At 40.1% G+C, this 18,948-nt stretch overlaps 1 protein-coding gene across 4 annotated transcripts in view; it reads right to left on the reverse strand.

Moving 5' to 3' along the window:
- The window catches only part of POLR3B (RNA polymerase III subunit B), a 79,744-nt gene extending 61,288 nt beyond the window's left edge, over positions 1–18,456 (reverse strand). The window contains exons 1-9 of one of the 4 annotated variants that reach the window (XR_012674563.1): positions 18,307–18,456; positions 16,928–16,960; positions 14,414–14,470; positions 14,265–14,329; positions 13,690–13,765; positions 10,382–10,482; positions 6,615–6,706; positions 5,294–5,411; positions 4,158–4,266 (exon numbers count right to left, since the gene is read on the reverse strand). Coding sequence is in view for 3 of the 4 variants with exons in the window: in XM_075156811.1 (XP_075012912.1) it covers positions 4,158–4,266; positions 5,294–5,411; positions 6,615–6,706; positions 10,382–10,482; positions 13,690–13,765; positions 14,265–14,329; positions 14,414–14,470; positions 16,928–16,960; positions 18,307–18,378 (723 nt within the window). In the remaining variant the exon portion in view is untranslated. The remainder of the gene's footprint in view (positions 1–4,157; positions 4,267–5,293; positions 5,412–6,614; positions 6,707–10,381; positions 10,483–13,689; positions 13,766–14,264; positions 14,330–14,413; positions 14,471–16,927; positions 16,961–18,306) is intronic. The other 3 variants (XM_075156811.1, XM_075156802.1, XM_075156822.1) reach the window with 3 other exon arrangements.
- Between the last annotated feature and the right edge of the window lie 492 nt (positions 18,457–18,948).

Consider the following 18,948-nt stretch of genomic DNA (forward strand, 5'->3'; position numbering starts at 1 on the left):
CTGGTGTTTTTCAGGATAGAAACACCCTTAAGTACTACACAAATATTCCTCTAATGCTCATTGCTATCTAAAACTGTCTGAGCCCCCCAGGTAATGCATGTGTAGCTCATAGCCTGGCATATTCAAAAAACCCACTACGCACGGGTCACACATCCCTATGATCTGCGCACAATTGACACACAGCTAAAACAAAGGTCTCTTGGGGTGGCAAGTCAACTCAGGACATCCTAAATACCATTCTGGTTGCATGTGTATATTAACTAATGCAGCAGTGTCACACAGTAAGCAGGAAGCAAATTAGTTGTGTCTGTTTCCCATTACAAGGCAGTTAACAGCCTTTTAAAAACCTCAACAAATACATACCGTGGGGGCAAAATTGTCCAATTTATATCACTACTTCAAACCAAAAACTGCGTTTACATATATAGGGGCTGCACAAATGCTTCTTTCACTTTCAAGAAGAAAGGTTAGCGGAAAAGTGTTTAAGCTAGTACAGCAACAAAGCACTAACTCCCCCACATCTGAAGAGCAGATACTTCAAGTCTGTCCTAGAATAGTGCCAGGACCATGCCTTTTGTAGCCTATCAAATTTCAGTTAGCTGTGGTCAATGTGCTAAACTTCACAAAACCACAACTTACATGTGTTCAGCACAACTAGCTGTTAAATCTCCGAATATGCCAATCACAAAGATCCTTACAGGTCTGGATGGCAGAAAAGCAAAGGAGCAGAACAAGGTCATTCAGGCTTGCAGTTTAGAAGAGGCTACGGATAAGGATGAACTGCAAGTCAGATGCCCCCTTTAGGGTGACCCTACACAGTCCAGTTCCCTCACCTATCCAGATCAAGGGACCTTTAGATCCACACTATTTCCATCCCTCCCCACAGTCCATGCGCCTGGGTTTCCTTCCTCACCATGAAAGAAAAGAAAAGATAGGGAACACTGTATGTTCAGGTCTTGCCCTAGCATGCAGCTAAGATGTGTCCACAACTCATGCCTGAAACATGAAAGTGCTCTTAGATTCTAGTTAAAGGGAGCTCTTTATGAATTTTAGGCCTCAGCTCTGTCAGCGAGTGGTGTCTGTAATACTCCCTACTTCACAGCCCTTGCTTTTGACAAAGATGTCTGAGGGATATTAGTACACCTCCACTCTACAGCTGCAGTAGTTTTAAATCATAGATCTCCAATACTTGCTTTCTTTTCTATGAAGTTACCATGATTTTCCATACCTGATGTACATCTTAAGTCATTTGCAGGAACACTGCATTTAAAGCTATTGGGACTAGAAAGACAATCGAAAATTGCCCAACCTTCTCCCACTGACTCTCAGATAGTCCCTGACAAAACTGTCCCCTCTAGCTGGCCCATGCAATGCATAGCATCCCTCTACCAATTACTAGTGATTTTCTTAGTCAAAACACAGAGGTCTGGAACTTGGTTGCAGCCTGGATGCTGGGAGGAAATGCAGAGCAACAGATTTTTGCTTTCATCACTGCTTTCTCAGTTTATTTTTTAATTGGAAATTATACAAGCAGTTGCTACAGTAAAAGTTAAGGATGCAAAGGCAACCAAAACTTCAGACCTTAGATTGTCTGTACAGCTTAACTTTGCCCCCTGCAGATGTGTTATCTCTGCATTACAAGAAGCAGAAGACTTACTAGTAATGAGGAAGACCCATGCTCCATGCCCAAGGTTTGGGTCTCAGCAGAAAGGAATTATTCTCCTTGCTTTTCCAACAAACCTCCTATGTATAATACTGCCATGTGGGAGAGCTGAGGCTACATGGGGATTCCTAAGTTCGGGATTTTCCAGTTTCAGGGCTATAGCATTCGTAACCTTGCTTCTAGTAGTTAAATACAACAAAGTAATACTGCATTACAGCGATGCCCAAGAAAAAAAGATCAGAGGCTGGTGCCTGCCTAAGAATCCATTGAAAAGACTATCCTGGATTTTTAGTTTCCACCTAGAGACTCAGCAAAAGTAGACAGTAGATCCCTGAAGTTCACGTCATTAAAGGAAAGGTAAGCAAAATGATCACTCATGAGTACAGTTAACTGCCAGTCAAGAATGGAACATTCAGAATAGTTAAAAGTGGGTGCAGCTAATTTGCTACTCGATTAAATCAATATAAATCTTTGAAAAGCACTATGGCTAAGAGCTTCTAACAACTGTAACCCCTTATTCAATAAATAAACGAAAAATTATGCAACATTGTCTAGAATATAAAAGATACAAATAGGCAGGGGGATAATTATAGCACGCATTGTCAGAAGGTGATCAAATAGTCAGTACAATGCTGCTTAAAAAACCCCCAACAACCACCTCCTCAGACTTAATAACCCAGAGCAGTTACTCTTCTGTGAGCAGGTATTTATCTATACCAGTAGGGGGTGACAAAATGTAATAAAAGTCTGTAAGTAAAGATGGAATCCAGCTGTTTGGTACTCGAGCAAATGGATTAAGAGCCACATTAACACTTTCCTGCAACAGAAAATTTGTGAACTTAATCCTGACACTTTTTTGTTCATTTCTGTCCACAAATAATTTCTCAACCTCCTTTAACATTGGTCACTAAAACCACATGATCTCCTTCAACTACTTGAAGAGATTAGCTTAATCAGAGATAACAAACATTTGTTTCTCAAGTCTAAATCCAATAATTAAACTATTTTCTAGTACCAAACCCAAAGCACTTCCTACAAGAAAACCGATTCTTACAACTCTCAATCAGCCAAAGAGCTGTGGTAATACAGGAAAGTCTGGAGTTGCCAACGCCAACAAATCCACACTGCTGGCAGAAACTGTTTGGATGTTGTGAGCAAGTGCTGCCCTCTCCTGGCAATTTATTTCCTCCAGCGATTATGACCTCCCCAAACCATCTGTGCTGTAAACCACTACAGTGAAGACGAAAAGAGAGCTATAGGATTTACTTCTATTGGTTGCTAGATCCAGTCAGAGGCATTTGTGTGCCCTAAGCCGCCCTCCCTGTGAACAGTGCCTTCAAGACTGCTGCCCAGTTTCCTTCAGCACGTGCACTGCACCAGGCTGCAAACCTACAAGCAGCAGTGAAGCTCCTAGGAAGGAGCTACCAGCTGTTGGGAGGACAGGTCCTAACCTAAGGCTTGGCCGTGCCCTCCTGTCTTCTCCAGCAGCCGGACAGTGCATGTCCACCCACCACCTTTACTGGCTGTAGCTCATGTGTTCCATACCACAGAGAGATGGGCTGCCAGCCTGCTTCCAGTCCTGTTGGGCAGCTAGGGAGTAGTCATCGTTATACCTTCAGCTTTTTGAGTGAATTAAAATGAAAGAGAGAAGCAGAGGGCGAAAGAAAGCAGTTCTGGCAGTTTCACAGGCAATGACGGCCAAGGCATGACACTGTCACCAGCTCAGCTGGCAGAGCAAATACTCCCCAATTCTTGCCCAGAATCAGTCCCACTGGAGATCGCCTCAAAGCTACAATGCCTGTCCATGCATTCACTGCACTGAAGATACTGGTGAGTGTTCCTGAATCAGGCAGGGATTCTGAAGTATTCTGACTGAGGCAGAGCTCATTCACAGGGGAAGGAAGTAAACTGCCAAGAAATGCAAGCCACTCTAGTAATCTTAAAGGATTTAGGAATAGGTCTAAGAATTGCAAGACTTCCCCAAAGGCTATCAGTTTTGTTTAAGGTTATGACTGGAAGTCATGTATAACGAGCTCATGGCTATGTCATGTCCCCACATCTGAAACAAAGGGTGTTGAGCTACTCAGCAGTCCACAAGCTAGAGGTGAGGGTGCGGGGACCAAACCCAGAAACAAAGGCTCTTAACACAAGTTTGCAACATAGCTCACAACAAAAGAAACCAAAACTCTTCTGACTTTCTGTAGCAACAGGAGCACAGGCAGCAGTGCAGAGGGACCTTACAGAGCAGTAAGGGGGTAGCAGGCATTTGTCTTGGCACAGCAATGCTCTCCTTGCAGACAAATGCAGCGCTTTTTCTCCTTTTTGCTGTACAATAAGGATAACTTCCCAGGGGAAAAATGCTTGCATTCTCTAAGACCTGCCAAGTCCTTCTGTACGTATTAACTTCTGAGAGCTGCTGCCAATCTTCATTCTTGAGCTACAGCTTTTTTTTTTTTTTCCTTCTTTCTTTTTTCCAAACCAACAGTTGTATTACCTTAAATATGATAGCAATGGGAATATCTTCTGACAGAGTGTTGTGCCTCAGGTAAAATCTTCCTTGTTTCACAACCATATTTGTCCTGCTCTTCTTCTCATGAGTGGAACTGAAGTAAAAAAAATACATATTATGTCCAACAGAAAGTTTGCACTGATGCTCCTAGAATCTTCTGTATAAAACTTATCAAGCTTGAGCAATCTTTCAGCTGAATTAATCCCACTTTCTCCTCTTTTAAAAATCACATTAAAACAGCCAGATATCACCCTGCAACTCCAAGGTAATAGGGTATTATCACCTGTGATGGGGAAGGTCAATATTCGACTTAAGCAAGTAGAAGCCTGTACTTTTCAAAATCATCTTTGCATGCTTTTATCATCAACTTGGATGTAACCAGCAAGGTCAAATTGTGCACAAGTATTGCGGCAACAACAGTAATGAGATAACAGTACTCTGTGTCGTACGTTTAACCTCATCTAGGCTTACTGTGGAACAGTAAAGGAGCTAGGAGAGATGTGTGAGGCCTCTGGAGAAGAAAAAACAGCCCTCACACTGAACAGTGACAAGCACCATATTATACCAGCATGCAACTTAAAACAAAACCAAAAGGCAAACAAAATATAAATAAAACTCAGTCGAGCAGAAAAGGCCAAGTTTAGACTACCTTGCCATTTTCAATACTTTGCGTAGTACAAAAATATTTGATATTTGTTTCCTTCTCAATAGCTTTTAGAAGTTTTTACTCCAATTTGATTTAGAAAGTCAAACAAAAGGTTACATCCAATTTCCACTGCAGTAACTTCATGTTACTTGCTGCAAAATGAGACCAAACACCATCAATTAGAAATTGCACTTTGCTATGTTAAAAATTAGAACTTGCTTTTCCTAGTCTGGGATGAATCCTGAAGCATATGAGCAACTCCCACTGATTTTTGTAGGAATACTGTACTAACTGATTTTGGGATTGATGTTTTAGTGTACAAAATGTCAGTAGCAAGAGAGGGGCATTGAATGTCTACAGCTTTTTCCCGTTAAACTATACTAGAAAGAAAACCACACAGCTACTTCAACTACAACAATGAACTTTTAAAGCTTTGGATTTATCTCCTTTATGTAACTGCAGGCATTTACCATACCTGGTAACAGAAGCGCCAACTGTGCCTTTTCTATCAGCTTCCACAATGATCCTGTTTTTGGATAACTGCTCTTGAATAAGAATGACTTTCTCTACACCTTTAACAATGAAATAGCCACCTATTCAAAAGAAAAGAAAGACTTCGCATGTCAGTACCCTTGTGCCTTAGTCACCTCCTCCAATATACCTTTGAATATAAATTATTAGAAAGTAAACAGTAAGTACACAAAGGACAAAACAGGACAGTAAATTCTCCCTTAAAAGAGTAAAGAACAGACTCTGTTGGAACCTATAATAACTACGAAAATGTTCCACTAGACTAAACAGAACTTTTGCTAGGCTCACACTTAGTATTGGGATCTAAGGCTTTATTTGGGAAGTACTCAGACAGCAAGAACTCACAGGCAGACCAAAAACTGCAAAGCTGTAAAAAAACCCAAACCTGTAAGGTAACCATACTTATTAAAAGATGTTATAGAATTGTTAGTTCTACAAATTAGGTAAAAATATTGCCTGTGAGAAGAGTATATCATAAGGACATCAAAAAAGAACTGGCCATTTCAGATGCTTGGTATCAAACAAAGAGAATAAGTCTTCCATAATTACTGATTTGCTCTCTCCAGCACTCCAGGGAGAAATTTCTTTTGTATTACTTTAAAAATGTATTTTAATGCCCTTGTTGTATCTAAGATAATATAAGGAATCTGCACATGAGCCATGTTAGATTCCTCTCTTAAATTGTAGCTATCTATTAATGCTCCTCCAGCACAGCACGTCATGTCACTGTATCTTGCCATCACAGGCAAGCACAGTACATGTCCAGTGCATGCTTCAAAGGCAGCAGGTAAAACCCAAAAAAGTTGCTTGTTATAACCCTTCATCTCCTCTCCACATTTCAAATATTATAATGTAACCCTTTATTCTTGCTCTATAAAAGGCAGCAAATGAGAGTTCCCCCTCTGGAGGACACCATTATACTCCACTCTCCCCTGATCGACTTCATTTTCATGAATGAACTCCATCTCTGTTCCCATATAACACATCACTGTACAATACTATAGACATTTCTCAACTTTTTCAAAATTTTGGTGTATTGTTTTTGTGGTTGAAAACTCCATCTGCAAATACAAACATTCCGTGCTGTCAACCATTCTTACTATTTTCAAAAGCCTGCCGACTTCTTTTAGTTACAAGCATACACTTGAGAAGTTCCCACGACGACTTCACAGTGGCAGGAAATGTGCCAATGGGGTATTTCTTTGCTGAAAAAGATTTAAAACTAAAAGCACAGATGGGAAAAAAGAACATGAGTGCAAATGTACCTGGATCTAAAGGACATTCGTTAAGTTTGGCAAATTCTGCTGGAGTTTTCCCAGTAAGAACACAATTGGAGCTACGCAGCATTATAGGCATTCTGCAAAAAAAAACAGTTACACTTTTACTTTAGATTCAGATAGAAAAATATGAATAGTCAAATTCAAACAAAAACCATGCTGAACAAACTGGAGAAAACACATTTAAAGTAATTAGAACACATGCAAGCTATGAACAACGGGTTTTTCCTTTAATCCCACCTTATTTCATTGAACACGTAGTTTGAAAAGACAGACCTGAAATTGGACATCTACTGGCAGAAACTGTAGACTTCCTGTTTAATTTTTATTACTACGCAACTACTACAGGCATCCTTGACAAGCCCAATCACCAAGGCCAATAAATACTAGTGCAAAGACTCCTGGTCCTCAAAAACAGTACAGTCTGCACTGAAGAACATGCCATTGCAGTTCCACTGTTACCAGTTTTAATTAGAAAAAGCTAGTTCAGATCTGATTTCCCACATAGCAAACACACCTTATGGCTGCAGACAGGTAGTGCCTCTAATACATAACCTAGGCATCAAGTTTCCCAGTAGTAGCTCTGATTTCTCTGGTGTCCTAGCACAGAAGCCTGAAGCAAGCGTTTTGTGAAGCAACATGAAGTGATGAAAAAATATTCCAAGAAATTGAAAACAAATTCTATGCTTAGGGAGGAAAAAAAAGAGAAACTAAAGATGCACAGACTGGATATAAGGCAAAACTTCTTCACCATGAGGACAATCAAGCAGTGGAACAAGCTGCATGGAGAAGCTGAGCAGTCTCCATCCATGGAGGTCTTCAAGACCTGACAGGATAAAGTATGGAGCAAGCCGGTCTGATCACTGAGCTGACGCCATTTTGAGCAGGAGGTTGTACTAGAGACCTCCTAAGGTCTCTTCTAACCTGTTATTCTATCACCCTGTGATGAACTCAGGGAATGTTCACATTCATTTGGTTTTGTGTGTTCACACTGCAGTCTTACTAGGAACTTGGCTTATTCAACAACTACGTAGCAATGTTTTTGCAGTTATTATTAAAAAGAGTACTTTTATAGTCAGCTTCATAACGTACCTTTCCACTCGCAGATTTTTCATTAAAACTTTTGAAAGAGAGCGTATTTTACTTCCAAAGAAAAAGTTGCATTTTGCACAAGATAAAAACAGCTTATCACTACATCTACCAAAAGACCTCCATGTCCTTTAGTCTCTTCTACAAAAAAGTGGTCTTCCGATCCAGCTTACAGAATTTCACTCCTTGGTGGACTGCCTTTGTAAGACCTATGTTCCAAGTGTTTGCTAAGACATATTTTGACAAAATTTATCCATGAGTTCCACTATGCAACTATTTGCAACCTCAGAGGTATTTCATTCAAAATTACTCCAACAAAAATCAAGATTAGGCAGCTCTTGCTAATGAAGTTATATTTCTTTTATTCAAATCTTATCAATTATTTGAATTTCTTGGCCATTTTCATATTCTTATATCTTAAAAGAAAACTGATGAACTCAAAATTCTGTATTTTTGAAGAGGATAAAAAGCTATCTTGTCACTACAGGGCTCTATACAGATAACCTACTTGCTTCAGTCATTTCACTGAGAAAGTGTTTCCTACAGATAAGAAGCTTCATATAACAATCATAACCTTGTATCACACACATGATAAGCCTCACGCATTGGCTATTTATATCAGAAACAGTAACCAGTTGGCATAAGGAAACTCAAAATGGAGTACGTAAATGTTCACTTAAAACTCCAGTTCACTTAAAACTCCAGTGAAACAGATGTCACCAAGTATCTAGTCTTTATTTCACTTGCAAACAATAAAATATTTTACAGCTAACGTAAGACACTACAGTAAGTCATTCTCCTTTTGAGGACAGAATCTGATTTTTTAAATATCTGAATTTATCAGGAAGAACAGGAAGAGAGTAAAAAAAAGAAAAAGGAAAAATAAAGTTAGTGAATTTCTGTGCATAAAGACACAGGAAATGGGCACACTAATTTGGAATGCTATTAAGCATTCAAAGGAAATTTTCCTTTCTAAAGACACAAAGATATTGCCCTGGAGTTTTTTTTGTTTCTAACACATATAGGTTATCAGTGACTCTGCCAAATAACAGAAATAAGAGAGGGAAGAACATACAGCTTTCCTGTCCCAGTCCTAACCGCATGTCAAACAAGAGCACTGTATATACCCATCTGGCAAAAGGAAACCAGCATCATACTAGGGATAGATGAGGAAAATTATTTCCCATGGAAATAACAACTGGATATTAAGAGTTTTTAACAGCAAAAAGACTTTTTGCATGTACACCCTTAAAACCAGTCAGCTGACATAACTTTATTTTTTAATGGAAAATATTTACTTTTTTCACCATGACCTCATCTCATAGGAGAAAGAGAAGAATTTACAGGAACAGGCCTTAATGTAAGATGCAACATACTAGTGCTGTGCAGTAATTTAGTCTTTTCCAGTATATTATGGATGCTTTACAAGTCGTCTTCACCCCATTATTTTTTTTTTTAAAAGAGAGATGTAGACAAATGTCTAGACTAGTTTTTGTTGTGCTTCTTTTAGCTATAACTTACCCTTAAAAGTACTGTCTTTTGTATACAAATTGATACATATTTTGGTGAAAATGCATATTTACTTGAACATTTTTCTTTGCCTTTAGCACACACCATGAAATAATTCAAAGGACTCATATTTAGATGGTCTTTTAAAAACTTTTCTTTTCTTAAGAAATGACTTAGAACAATAAACTGTTACTACAGCTACAGAAGCTTGGTTTTGTAAATGCATTGCTGCATATCATGTTCTATTGACAGAATTAAAGTATTTCTTTAATAGGAAAGCTTAAAATTTCATTACAAGAAGTGTAGCTCCTTAAGTATCTATTTTCTCTTTCCTGCCAGTATTCCGTCTTTGGTAAGATGCACACAGTAAACAACCTCTGTAAGGCACTGACCTTTAAAGCCAGCAGGGTTGGTATTCAAGAAACTTTGTCTACAAAAGACAGACATCTTTATTGCCTTTAAAATGGAATTTTGCTTTCAATAAATCGTAGAACTGCCAGGTATTTTGCCTTTTTGGTATGGGTAAGAGCTTGTTTTTCTCCCTACGGGACATTATTTTTTTCTTTAAGAAATTAGATGTCCTTCACAATACTAATAACCTCAAGTCATTCAACAGCCTTTAGAAAAACAAAACCAGTAAAAAATCCTCAATATTTCTCCACGAAGCTCAGCCTTGGCTCTAAACCAAACCAATTTTAAAGGAGAGCTTAACCTTGTACAGAAGAACTAATGCTCGCTTTACTGGTTTTACCATCCACCTTCCACAGACATATCTCTACATATTATGTATGAAGGACTGAGTAATTTGGCTACAAAGCAAACATGGTTATTTCCATTTTGCAATAATGCAACTTGCAGCTCCAGTATTCTTTCATATATTCCCTCTTTGGTTTTATATCAATACAAACACAGACAACATCCATCCTTATATCCGTCCTTCTTTTGAAGGAGACAGATTTCCAGAAGCTTTTGCAAAACAAAACCTTATAACAGAACCTAACAATCACATCCTGTACAACTGTTCATCAAGATTAGCCTGCTCACTTTTTTTTTAATAAGGAAGCAATGTTAGCCTACATTTATTTTGCAGTAAAAACTCCTCCCAACACAGCAGCAAATGAAAACTAATACCAGAAGCTTGACATACTGTATCTTACCTGCCAATGGGTAACGCATTGCGTATGATCCTCTGGCTACCTCGTGTATATTCAATGTCCACTGTAATTGGGGCAGAATAAGTCATGTCTCTCAGGCGGCACTAGAAGGAGAACAGTCACGTGGTCAGATGTTGGCTTACAAGCTGAAGAGTCTCTCTTAAAACATCCCATGTTTGCCCTGTCTCCTGTAAGTCCTCACAAAGAAATCAAGAAAAGCAAAGCTTGCCCAAGCTCTTCATGGTACCTGGACTATGTTTGACAGTCTCCTGTTTAAAACAAAACCAAAAAAACCCCAAATACAATTATTGTAATGTTTCAAAAGCAGCCAGTGGATCTGTGTCTTCAGAGGACAGCCCTGCAGAGCATAACTTCTAAACTGTTTAATTAAATAAACAGGCCTAATCAGCAGAGCTGACACAAAGACCATACTATGCCACAGGCTCTGAGAGCAGTGCTCAGCTCAGGGACATTTCTATATGAAGACTCTGAACAGCTGAAGAGTTGTGCTGTCGTATGAAGTTCAATAGAAGGGAAACACACAAGAGTAAGAGAGTCGCTGCGCTACCTTATTAACAGAATGAGTGAATCTCACTGTATGGTACTGTTTCTAAAGATGACTTACGGAAGGCTCACTACAGTATCACTTCCTGTGAAGATTCCCAGAATTTGTTTGCAAATTCCTCAGATAGCAAGAGAAGCAGGATATAGATATCTAGGACATTATATTAGCTCAAGGCTCAATCATTTCTAATCCGATCTTTCTGGTCTGCTTTTCCCAACCTCACTCTATGACTCTGTTACTAGCCCTTAAGGTATTGCGTATCTTCATGCAAGACAAGGTTTATTGCATTTGCCAAATACAATAGAGCAACTCACAGCAGGTCATTCGTGACCTCACTGAGCATTCTACACCTTTGAGCTTCAGGATTATAGGTTTATCAGCATTCAGACTTGTACATTTATGGTTCTATAGTCTTTCAGTGTCTTGATTATGCATTAATAAAAGGCAATTAAGATTGTGCTCTGCATTGAAGATGCAACTGTATGGAAAAATATGCCTCAAGAATCATTGCAAACTGGATGCTCCTTCTCCCCACATTAAAAAGTAAATCACTTCTCTAGTAATAAAATACTGATGTGCATCAGCAGTTTTCAAGCTGCGACTTGCAGGAAACTAGGTCCCATTGTGCTCCCAGCAACTTCAACTTCATCGAATTTAAAAGTAACTGAGAACATTTCCATTTTCTAATTACTTTGAATTCATCTGTATGAATAGTTCATGAAACTCTCATAATAAGTGCGTGAGAAGGAGAGTTAGACAGCTTCATTAGTATTGCTTGGGGAAAAAAAGGCTTTGGGATTCTTTGTGTGTACTTCGTCCACACAAGACACAGATATAAACTAAGAATTACACAGTGTAATATTCCAGTACTTGTATTTTTGTATCACCTTCCTTGAGGTAATTTCTCCTTACATTAGACACCTAGAGGTAAAAGACAGGCATGACTTGATCTTCAAGGAAATCAAGGACATAAAAATTCCCAAATTTGGTTGAAAATAGGTAAAATACTCAGACCCTTAAGAAAATCTGATCATTTTAGGTGTCTTTGGGAAGGAATTTTATAAGCCTCCAACAGAGAAATGTAATTACATACTCAAAAGTATCCAATCTTTTTGTTTTGTTTGGTTTTTTTTTTTAAATTGCACCCCTTGTTTGACCTGATCAGCATCCTATTTAAGAAAATAACTATGGCCTTCACATGTGTATAACTGAAAAAAAAGAGAAATGATGCACTAGCATCAAGCATCAAGGAGGATATATCTGAGATGCAAGAGTAGGTTATTCTATATTCAAGGTCAATATGCTCTACAAAGCATTTATTTTGCCCTCTTTTGCATGTACAGTCACTTCAGTTATAAAGTAAAAAAAATAAAGCATTTTAATACCTGGAGTTGTCAGCCACAAACAATTTTTTGCATGCAATTTCATTCATATATAAAAAAAATCTTTCCTGTTGCATTTTGTGCACGTTCATATCTCCTGATTTAATGTTAGCTACTCATTTGTGAGATGCGTGAGCTGTCCAGTATTACATCTAATTGCACTGTTGATGGCTGAGTTATTGGCCTTACCTAAAATATTTCCATTGAACTAAATGAGATTTGAGTCAGGTCACCGGAGACAGAACTGTGGCTATGCACAAGAGGCAGCCACTAGATGGCTTTTTTTTTACAGAATTTCTCCAAAGCACAGAATGTATTCCATGATAGAGTCTAAAGTGTGCCACATACACTACATGAAAAAAAAACAATCCAAGTATCAAGTGTATATAGCAAGGAAAAAAGCATCTGATATGTGAACTGACAGGTTGACAACAGGCTGTATGTAGGTAAATGAGTGCAAGTTCCAAGCTCAGTTCCCATTCTGAGGCCAAAAAGAGGTTGTCAGTACCTCTATTGCAGTAGTATAAATCTCAAAGCACAGCAGCAGGAGAGGAATACTTCGTTGATGAGCAATCTCTGAAGGGAACTGACTGGCTTTAGACACCTGGAAGCAACCCTAAAAGGTCCAAAACTTATCTTAGCTTATGGCTTTCTTATATGTACAGTGGCTACCTTATATCCTGCCAAAAGCAACAGACTCTCTGATTTCAGTCACAGCAGCATTTGTTCCCCAACATGCATCTTTATTCCAGAAGTAGACAATCCATTTGCTAACCTACATGCTTACAGCAGTACAAAGAAGTTAAATATATTCCCCATAAAGCTAACGTTCTTCTGCAGTTTCTTGTAATTTTATCAACTTCCATCTGTTTCTGCTCAAAGTTTCCATGTTTGCTCTCTGACTCAGACTTAAAAATGATGAGAAAAAAAATCAGAGATAGGTTCCCAAAGAAAACTGGGAGGGAAAGGGAGACTGAAGTGACCTATGGTGCAGAGAGTAGCAAGGCTAATATTAAAAAGTAGCTAATAAAAACATCAAAGAACACTACATTGTAGTGTGAGGACTTCAGCTCTGTCATAAGGAGAGCTACAAGATTAAGCAAGAGAAGTACTTTTCGCTACCTTCATGAAAACCCACTCAAATACAGCTACCGCGAAACACTGAATACAGCTATTTGCACGTCAGGGAAAAAAAAAAAAATTATTACACGATGTTTAAATCTCTGAGGCTTCTTTCTACAGTGATGGTGGCATGCATTGTATTACTTAACGTAGCATGCACATACTCAAAATAAAGTTATACGCAGCTACTATCCAAGACATTCCCAAGATCAAACAAACAAACAAGATGCAAAGATTAATACCTCATGAGGTGATACAGGTCGTGTCACATTGAAGCTTTCTTCCACATCTGGAGTACCCACATAGATATTGAGATACCTGTAATACAAACAGTTCCAAAATGAGCAATGAGCCAAGTATTTTTCAGGCGACCTGAAGGAAGCAGAGTTCTACATATACTGAAAAATGAAGTTACTTTGATGAACGTAAGTTGATTAATAATGAGCAACGATTATTCCCAAAGTAACTCATTGTATTTGAGCTGTGTTCTAGTTAGTTAAAATTTAAACTGCACATGCAATAAACCCCAAGTTACCTTTGCAAATAGACAAAAAGAAACTCCCATCTGTCATCCAAGATTACTAAATTACAGAAAAATGGTGACATAAGGTATTGTTAACAGCTGGCTATTAAGTCTGCTTCATGTGATTATTCTTTAAATTTTCCTATCTTTCAATGCTCCAAGTAAGAGATAAGCCATGGAAAATACTCTCTTGATTTATACCTACAAAGGTGCCTATAAACATTTTATAGCCAATAACAAACCCATGAGATAGTATACATGCTACTACTGATATGGAAATCATTTCATGCTTACTTCAAGTACCACATTGGGTCAGCATCACTTGTAACTTTTTCATTGGCCTTCATGATTTTCTTTATCTGGAGAGGAAAAAAAAAATAGAATAGAATCATGTGCCTTTTCTGAGTACCAAGAGCCACCCTCTTCCCACCAAGAAAGCATACCTCTACATTGATGAAATAGTTGAATGAGTCTATGTGCTGCTTTACAAGTCCTTTCACCTGGAAAATACATGCATGCAGCAAATAAAATGAGCTTCAATTACATTAATCATACAAGGCAGAAATTAAGATATAAGCATTGATAAGTGCTTTTGGATCTGTGCTAAATTCTTTCAGTTGACAAACTTCAAGAAGAAGTGCCTGGACGATCGGTCTGGCTCTACACTGTACATTTCCAGGTTTACACCAGAGCTGTCATTGTTCTTTGAGTCAAAAAAGTAATTCGGTAACTGTACAAAGTAAATGCCCAATAGACTTTGAAATTCATGTAAACAAACAAGAGCCATTGCAAGTCAAAATATTTTACCAGTTTGCCGTTATTTTGAAATAATTTTAATAATTTATAGTATAATTAACCATGTGTGCTGCTTGAGAAAGTAGTTGTCTGCACCCTAACAAGAGCAGCTAGAATAAAGGAGAATGAGAGGGAGTGCCAATGAGACAGGGGAGATGGAACAGAAGTGGGGTGTGAAAGAGAGAAGTCAACAAGCAAGGGAACAGTCACAGGAGGGCAGGACACTCATAAGAAATCTGAGTTTGATTTGGAGGCAGGAAGAAAGAGGACATGCCCAGGGGTAATATCACACAGAATAAACAGTACCCCGTTCCCCCAGGTAATGAGTTGATACAGTACCTTTCAAGGATTTAAGTTTAAGACATTTAGAGCAATCAAAAGAAGGGGAATTATACTAAGTAAAATGATCCGCAACTAAAGAAAAAAAGAAGATTTTGGTTTGAAGGAATACTAAGAGAAGCATTCATTTTGTTAATAGATTGGCGTTTGCAGAAGTGAAAGGTGTAACTATCCTAACTACAGTGCAAAATCCAGCCTTGAAAAAGAAAGAGTGCTAGCTGATACTGAGACATGTGCTTACATGCTCACAGAGGGCTTTAAGCTTTGAAATGTCCCATGACAACTAACACGTTACAAGACTTAAAACTTCATACAGAAAATAGATGCATTTACATAGTTCGCATGATAGACAACAGTTCACTCTGAAATTATTAGAAAGAAATGGGAAACTTAGAATGACAAATCCAGCTGCTCAGTGAAGCCTCCATGGGTTAAGACAAAGGAGGGATGACTCCAGAGCAAAATTCTATAGATCAGAGTTTCCCTTATTTACAAAAACATTGCACATCATATCGTATAGGCAAGAAAATATTATGGATTTATTAGTGTCTAGAAATCAGGCTGGTAGTTCTTTCCATTTTTTTATGAGGCGGTATCAACAGCTTTATTGAAAAAAAACTCCACTATAGAAACTGTAATGCACATCATCAGCTTTGCATAACTGTATCACTGCTGGCATAAACAAACCAACCCGCAACAGAAAGGCCAGACCACCATCAGCAGCCCTAGAGTAAAGGGCTCACTGGTTGGAAATAATGTGGGATGGATACGCTTGGCATAAAGCACACAGTAAATTGCATCTCACAATCAGCAGCCCTCCCTTTTTCACAGTCTCAAGAATTCAGACAATATCACTAGCTCAAGCTCGTGATGGAAGTTCATGTGGTTGCTAGGAGAGACAGAAACAGGATTCATTAGGGTCCTGAAGCATCTTCACAGCCCTGAACCAAAGTGAAAACATACACAATCCGTAACTGACTTTTGAACTTTGTTTTCCTGCCAGAATCAAACACTCAAGCGTGCAACAAAAAAAGAAGTGCAGGTATTGAAACTGGGAACGAAAGGAATTAACAAAGTGAGGCTGAAAAGAATCTTGCTGAAGAGGGCAACACTTCCAAAGACTGATGACAGATGCAGAGGTGGCTGCAATTCCCTGAAGGTACCTATGCACATCACAGACTTTACCTGCCGTCTTTATGATACAATTTTCATTACTGCCTTTCTCCTTCCTCACTTCCAACTGTTTGTTAGTCCTGTTATTACATCCAATGGCATTTTGTACAGAACTGTGCCTTCAACTAATACCAGATTATATGAGTAGCACTGAAATTAAGACACTAGTAATCTTTGAGTTCAGTCAAGCTCTGACTGCATGAGGAAGATACACATATATTCAAGCCTTTGCAGAATCCAGATCTGGTTATATGCTTCCCATGACAAACACAACTACAAACCTAACACCACAGTTTTATATAAAGACCATGAATAGGGTCTCTGAGTACCAGTAAAACGAGTAAAATAATCTGGAAACATTTTACTCTGGAAAAGAGTAAAATAATCTGTAATGTTCACTGAGAATAGCCATACAAAAATGCAAACCTCTAAAAGGATACCTCCACAAATTAATCTGTAAATTAATCAAGAAACCAATCTATGTAACAAGTTTATCCATAATTACATGGATCTAAAAAAAAAATAATTGCAAAATCCACACAGAAGGTGAGGACAGGTATTCTGGGAAACAGCAAAAGCTAGAAGAGGGGAATGTAAAGTTAGAAAGGAGACAAAGTATTCATGCCATGAAATGAGCGTGTAACACTAACCTTTAGAAATGCTGGAAGAAGTCTCCATTTTTCCTGAAAAAAAAAAACACTTTGAAATATCTTTCCAAAGAGTGACCAAACATCTAAGATGCTTGAGCTTTTTGGGGTTTTTTTAATTATTATTTTTAAACAGTAACATTATTTAAAATCAGATCCATTTAGGAAAAAAAGACTGTCCAAAGCCAACCTCAATGAGTAAAAAGAAAACAGGGAGATTACTTGGATCATCTGAGTAAACCATATGTGCTATGCAATATTTACTCAGAATGCAAAAGGACATTGTCTTTTCTAAAAGCAACTTAGGTGAGAATATATATTTCTTACTTACCATGCCTTCATTTAAGAACAACTAACTTTTTTTTTGTCCTGTTAACACTGTAAATTATATTCCTAGCAAGGGAAGACTTGCTACAACTTTTACTTTACAAAATACATGTAAGAATTTCAGTCCTGGGAGCAGCACTTGCAGACATGAGTCTCTGCAAAACCTACCGGCACCCTAACAGCTACAGAGATTTAGCAAAACTATCTAAACAAAGTACTGACAAGTGTAAGTATATCAAGTTCCTACAAACCTTTCCCCATTTCTATTCTTTGACGATCACAGGGAACATCACCTTACATCAACCCCACCTTCTCCCCCCATGGCATGGGGAGCCCACCCTAGATTTGGGATGAAAGATGCAGGTGGAGGGCAAAGGTGAGAAGGACCAGACAGCACAGAATGAGGCTGCATCACTCAGCCCCAAGAGAGAGTATACTATAATATTCACAGAGCACCAGCACTTCATCATTTTAGTTTGACATTCAGCATGTAGAACTACACGGCAATCCTGTAGTTGTGGTGTAACGTTGTCCCTCACGGTGCAGGAGCATGTAGAGGAACTCATGGCAAAACACAGCACGAGGCTCTTGGGCTCCATTTCCGACGTGCTCCTTCTACGCCAAAAGCCCAGTCCAGCCAAAGAGACCTGAAACGCGGCCTTCACCTCCTCCCTCTCCCCACGCGAGGCAATTAGCAAACTTTAAAGGAACCCCCGCTGAGGGCAGAAACCTCTTTGCTCGTGTTTGCTGGGCGAGCGCGGGGGACGGAGGCCGCACCTCGGCAGGCCGAGCTCAGGTTCATGAGGAACGGCCCGCGGCCAGCGCGGGGCTGAGGTCCCCCTGCCCCAGAGGCGCCGCGCATGCGCTGTAGACCCCCCCGGCGCCCACCTGCGCAGGCAGGTAGGGAACTCTGCGCATGCGCGTAGAGAGGTGGTCTCCTTCCACTGCGCCCTACCCCAGCCCCCCGCCGGGAGGGCCCGACGCGTGTCGCCCCTTCCCCATCGGCCGACCGGCCAGTCGGTCCTCGCTGCCGCCCGCCCCAGGCCGCCGCTAACCTCCACCGTATTCACAGGAGCCGCCGCTTGCTCCGGAGTCAGAGCCCCCAGCTCCGTGGCCAGCGCCTCCATCACCAGCCCGGCAGAGAAGCCACAGCGGAGGCTGACGGCGAGGGACCCGCGGTGTAGCAGCCATACGCGTCCTCCCGCCGCACCGGTGCGGCGCCCGAAGGTTCCGCGCCCACGGAGCCCTGGTAGGGGTTAGTGCAGAGAGACAGACAGACGCACGCGAAAACGGGGCGAAGGCTGGGGGCTTTGCTAAGGGCGATCAGGCCTCTCCCTGCCCGGCAGACAGACAGACAGACACACGCGAAAACGGGGCGAAGGCTGGGGGCTTTGCTAAGGGCGGTCGGGCCTCTCCCTGCCCGGCAGGGCTCTCCAGGCCACCTCCTCCCAACGCCCTGGCTCCTCGTGCGGGACTTTAATACCTTTCAGCGTGGGGGGGGTTCCCCCCCGAATCCCTGAGCTGGTAAGCACCCCTGCCGCAATAGGGGTCCGCCGGCCTCCTCACTGTGCCCCCAAACGCCGGCAGTGGGAGGCCCGGGGGCAGGCAGAGGCGACAGAGGAGGTCACAGAGCAATTATGGTACAAACTGATTTTTTACAATTTTTAGCATGGAAAGCAACATGGAGCATAAGCTTT

Source organism: Calonectris borealis, chromosome 1 (assembly GCF_964195595.1).
Source record: "Calonectris borealis chromosome 1, bCalBor7.hap1.2, whole genome shotgun sequence".
In the NCBI taxonomy this organism is placed as follows: Eukaryota; Metazoa; Chordata; class Aves; order Procellariiformes; family Procellariidae; genus Calonectris; species Calonectris borealis.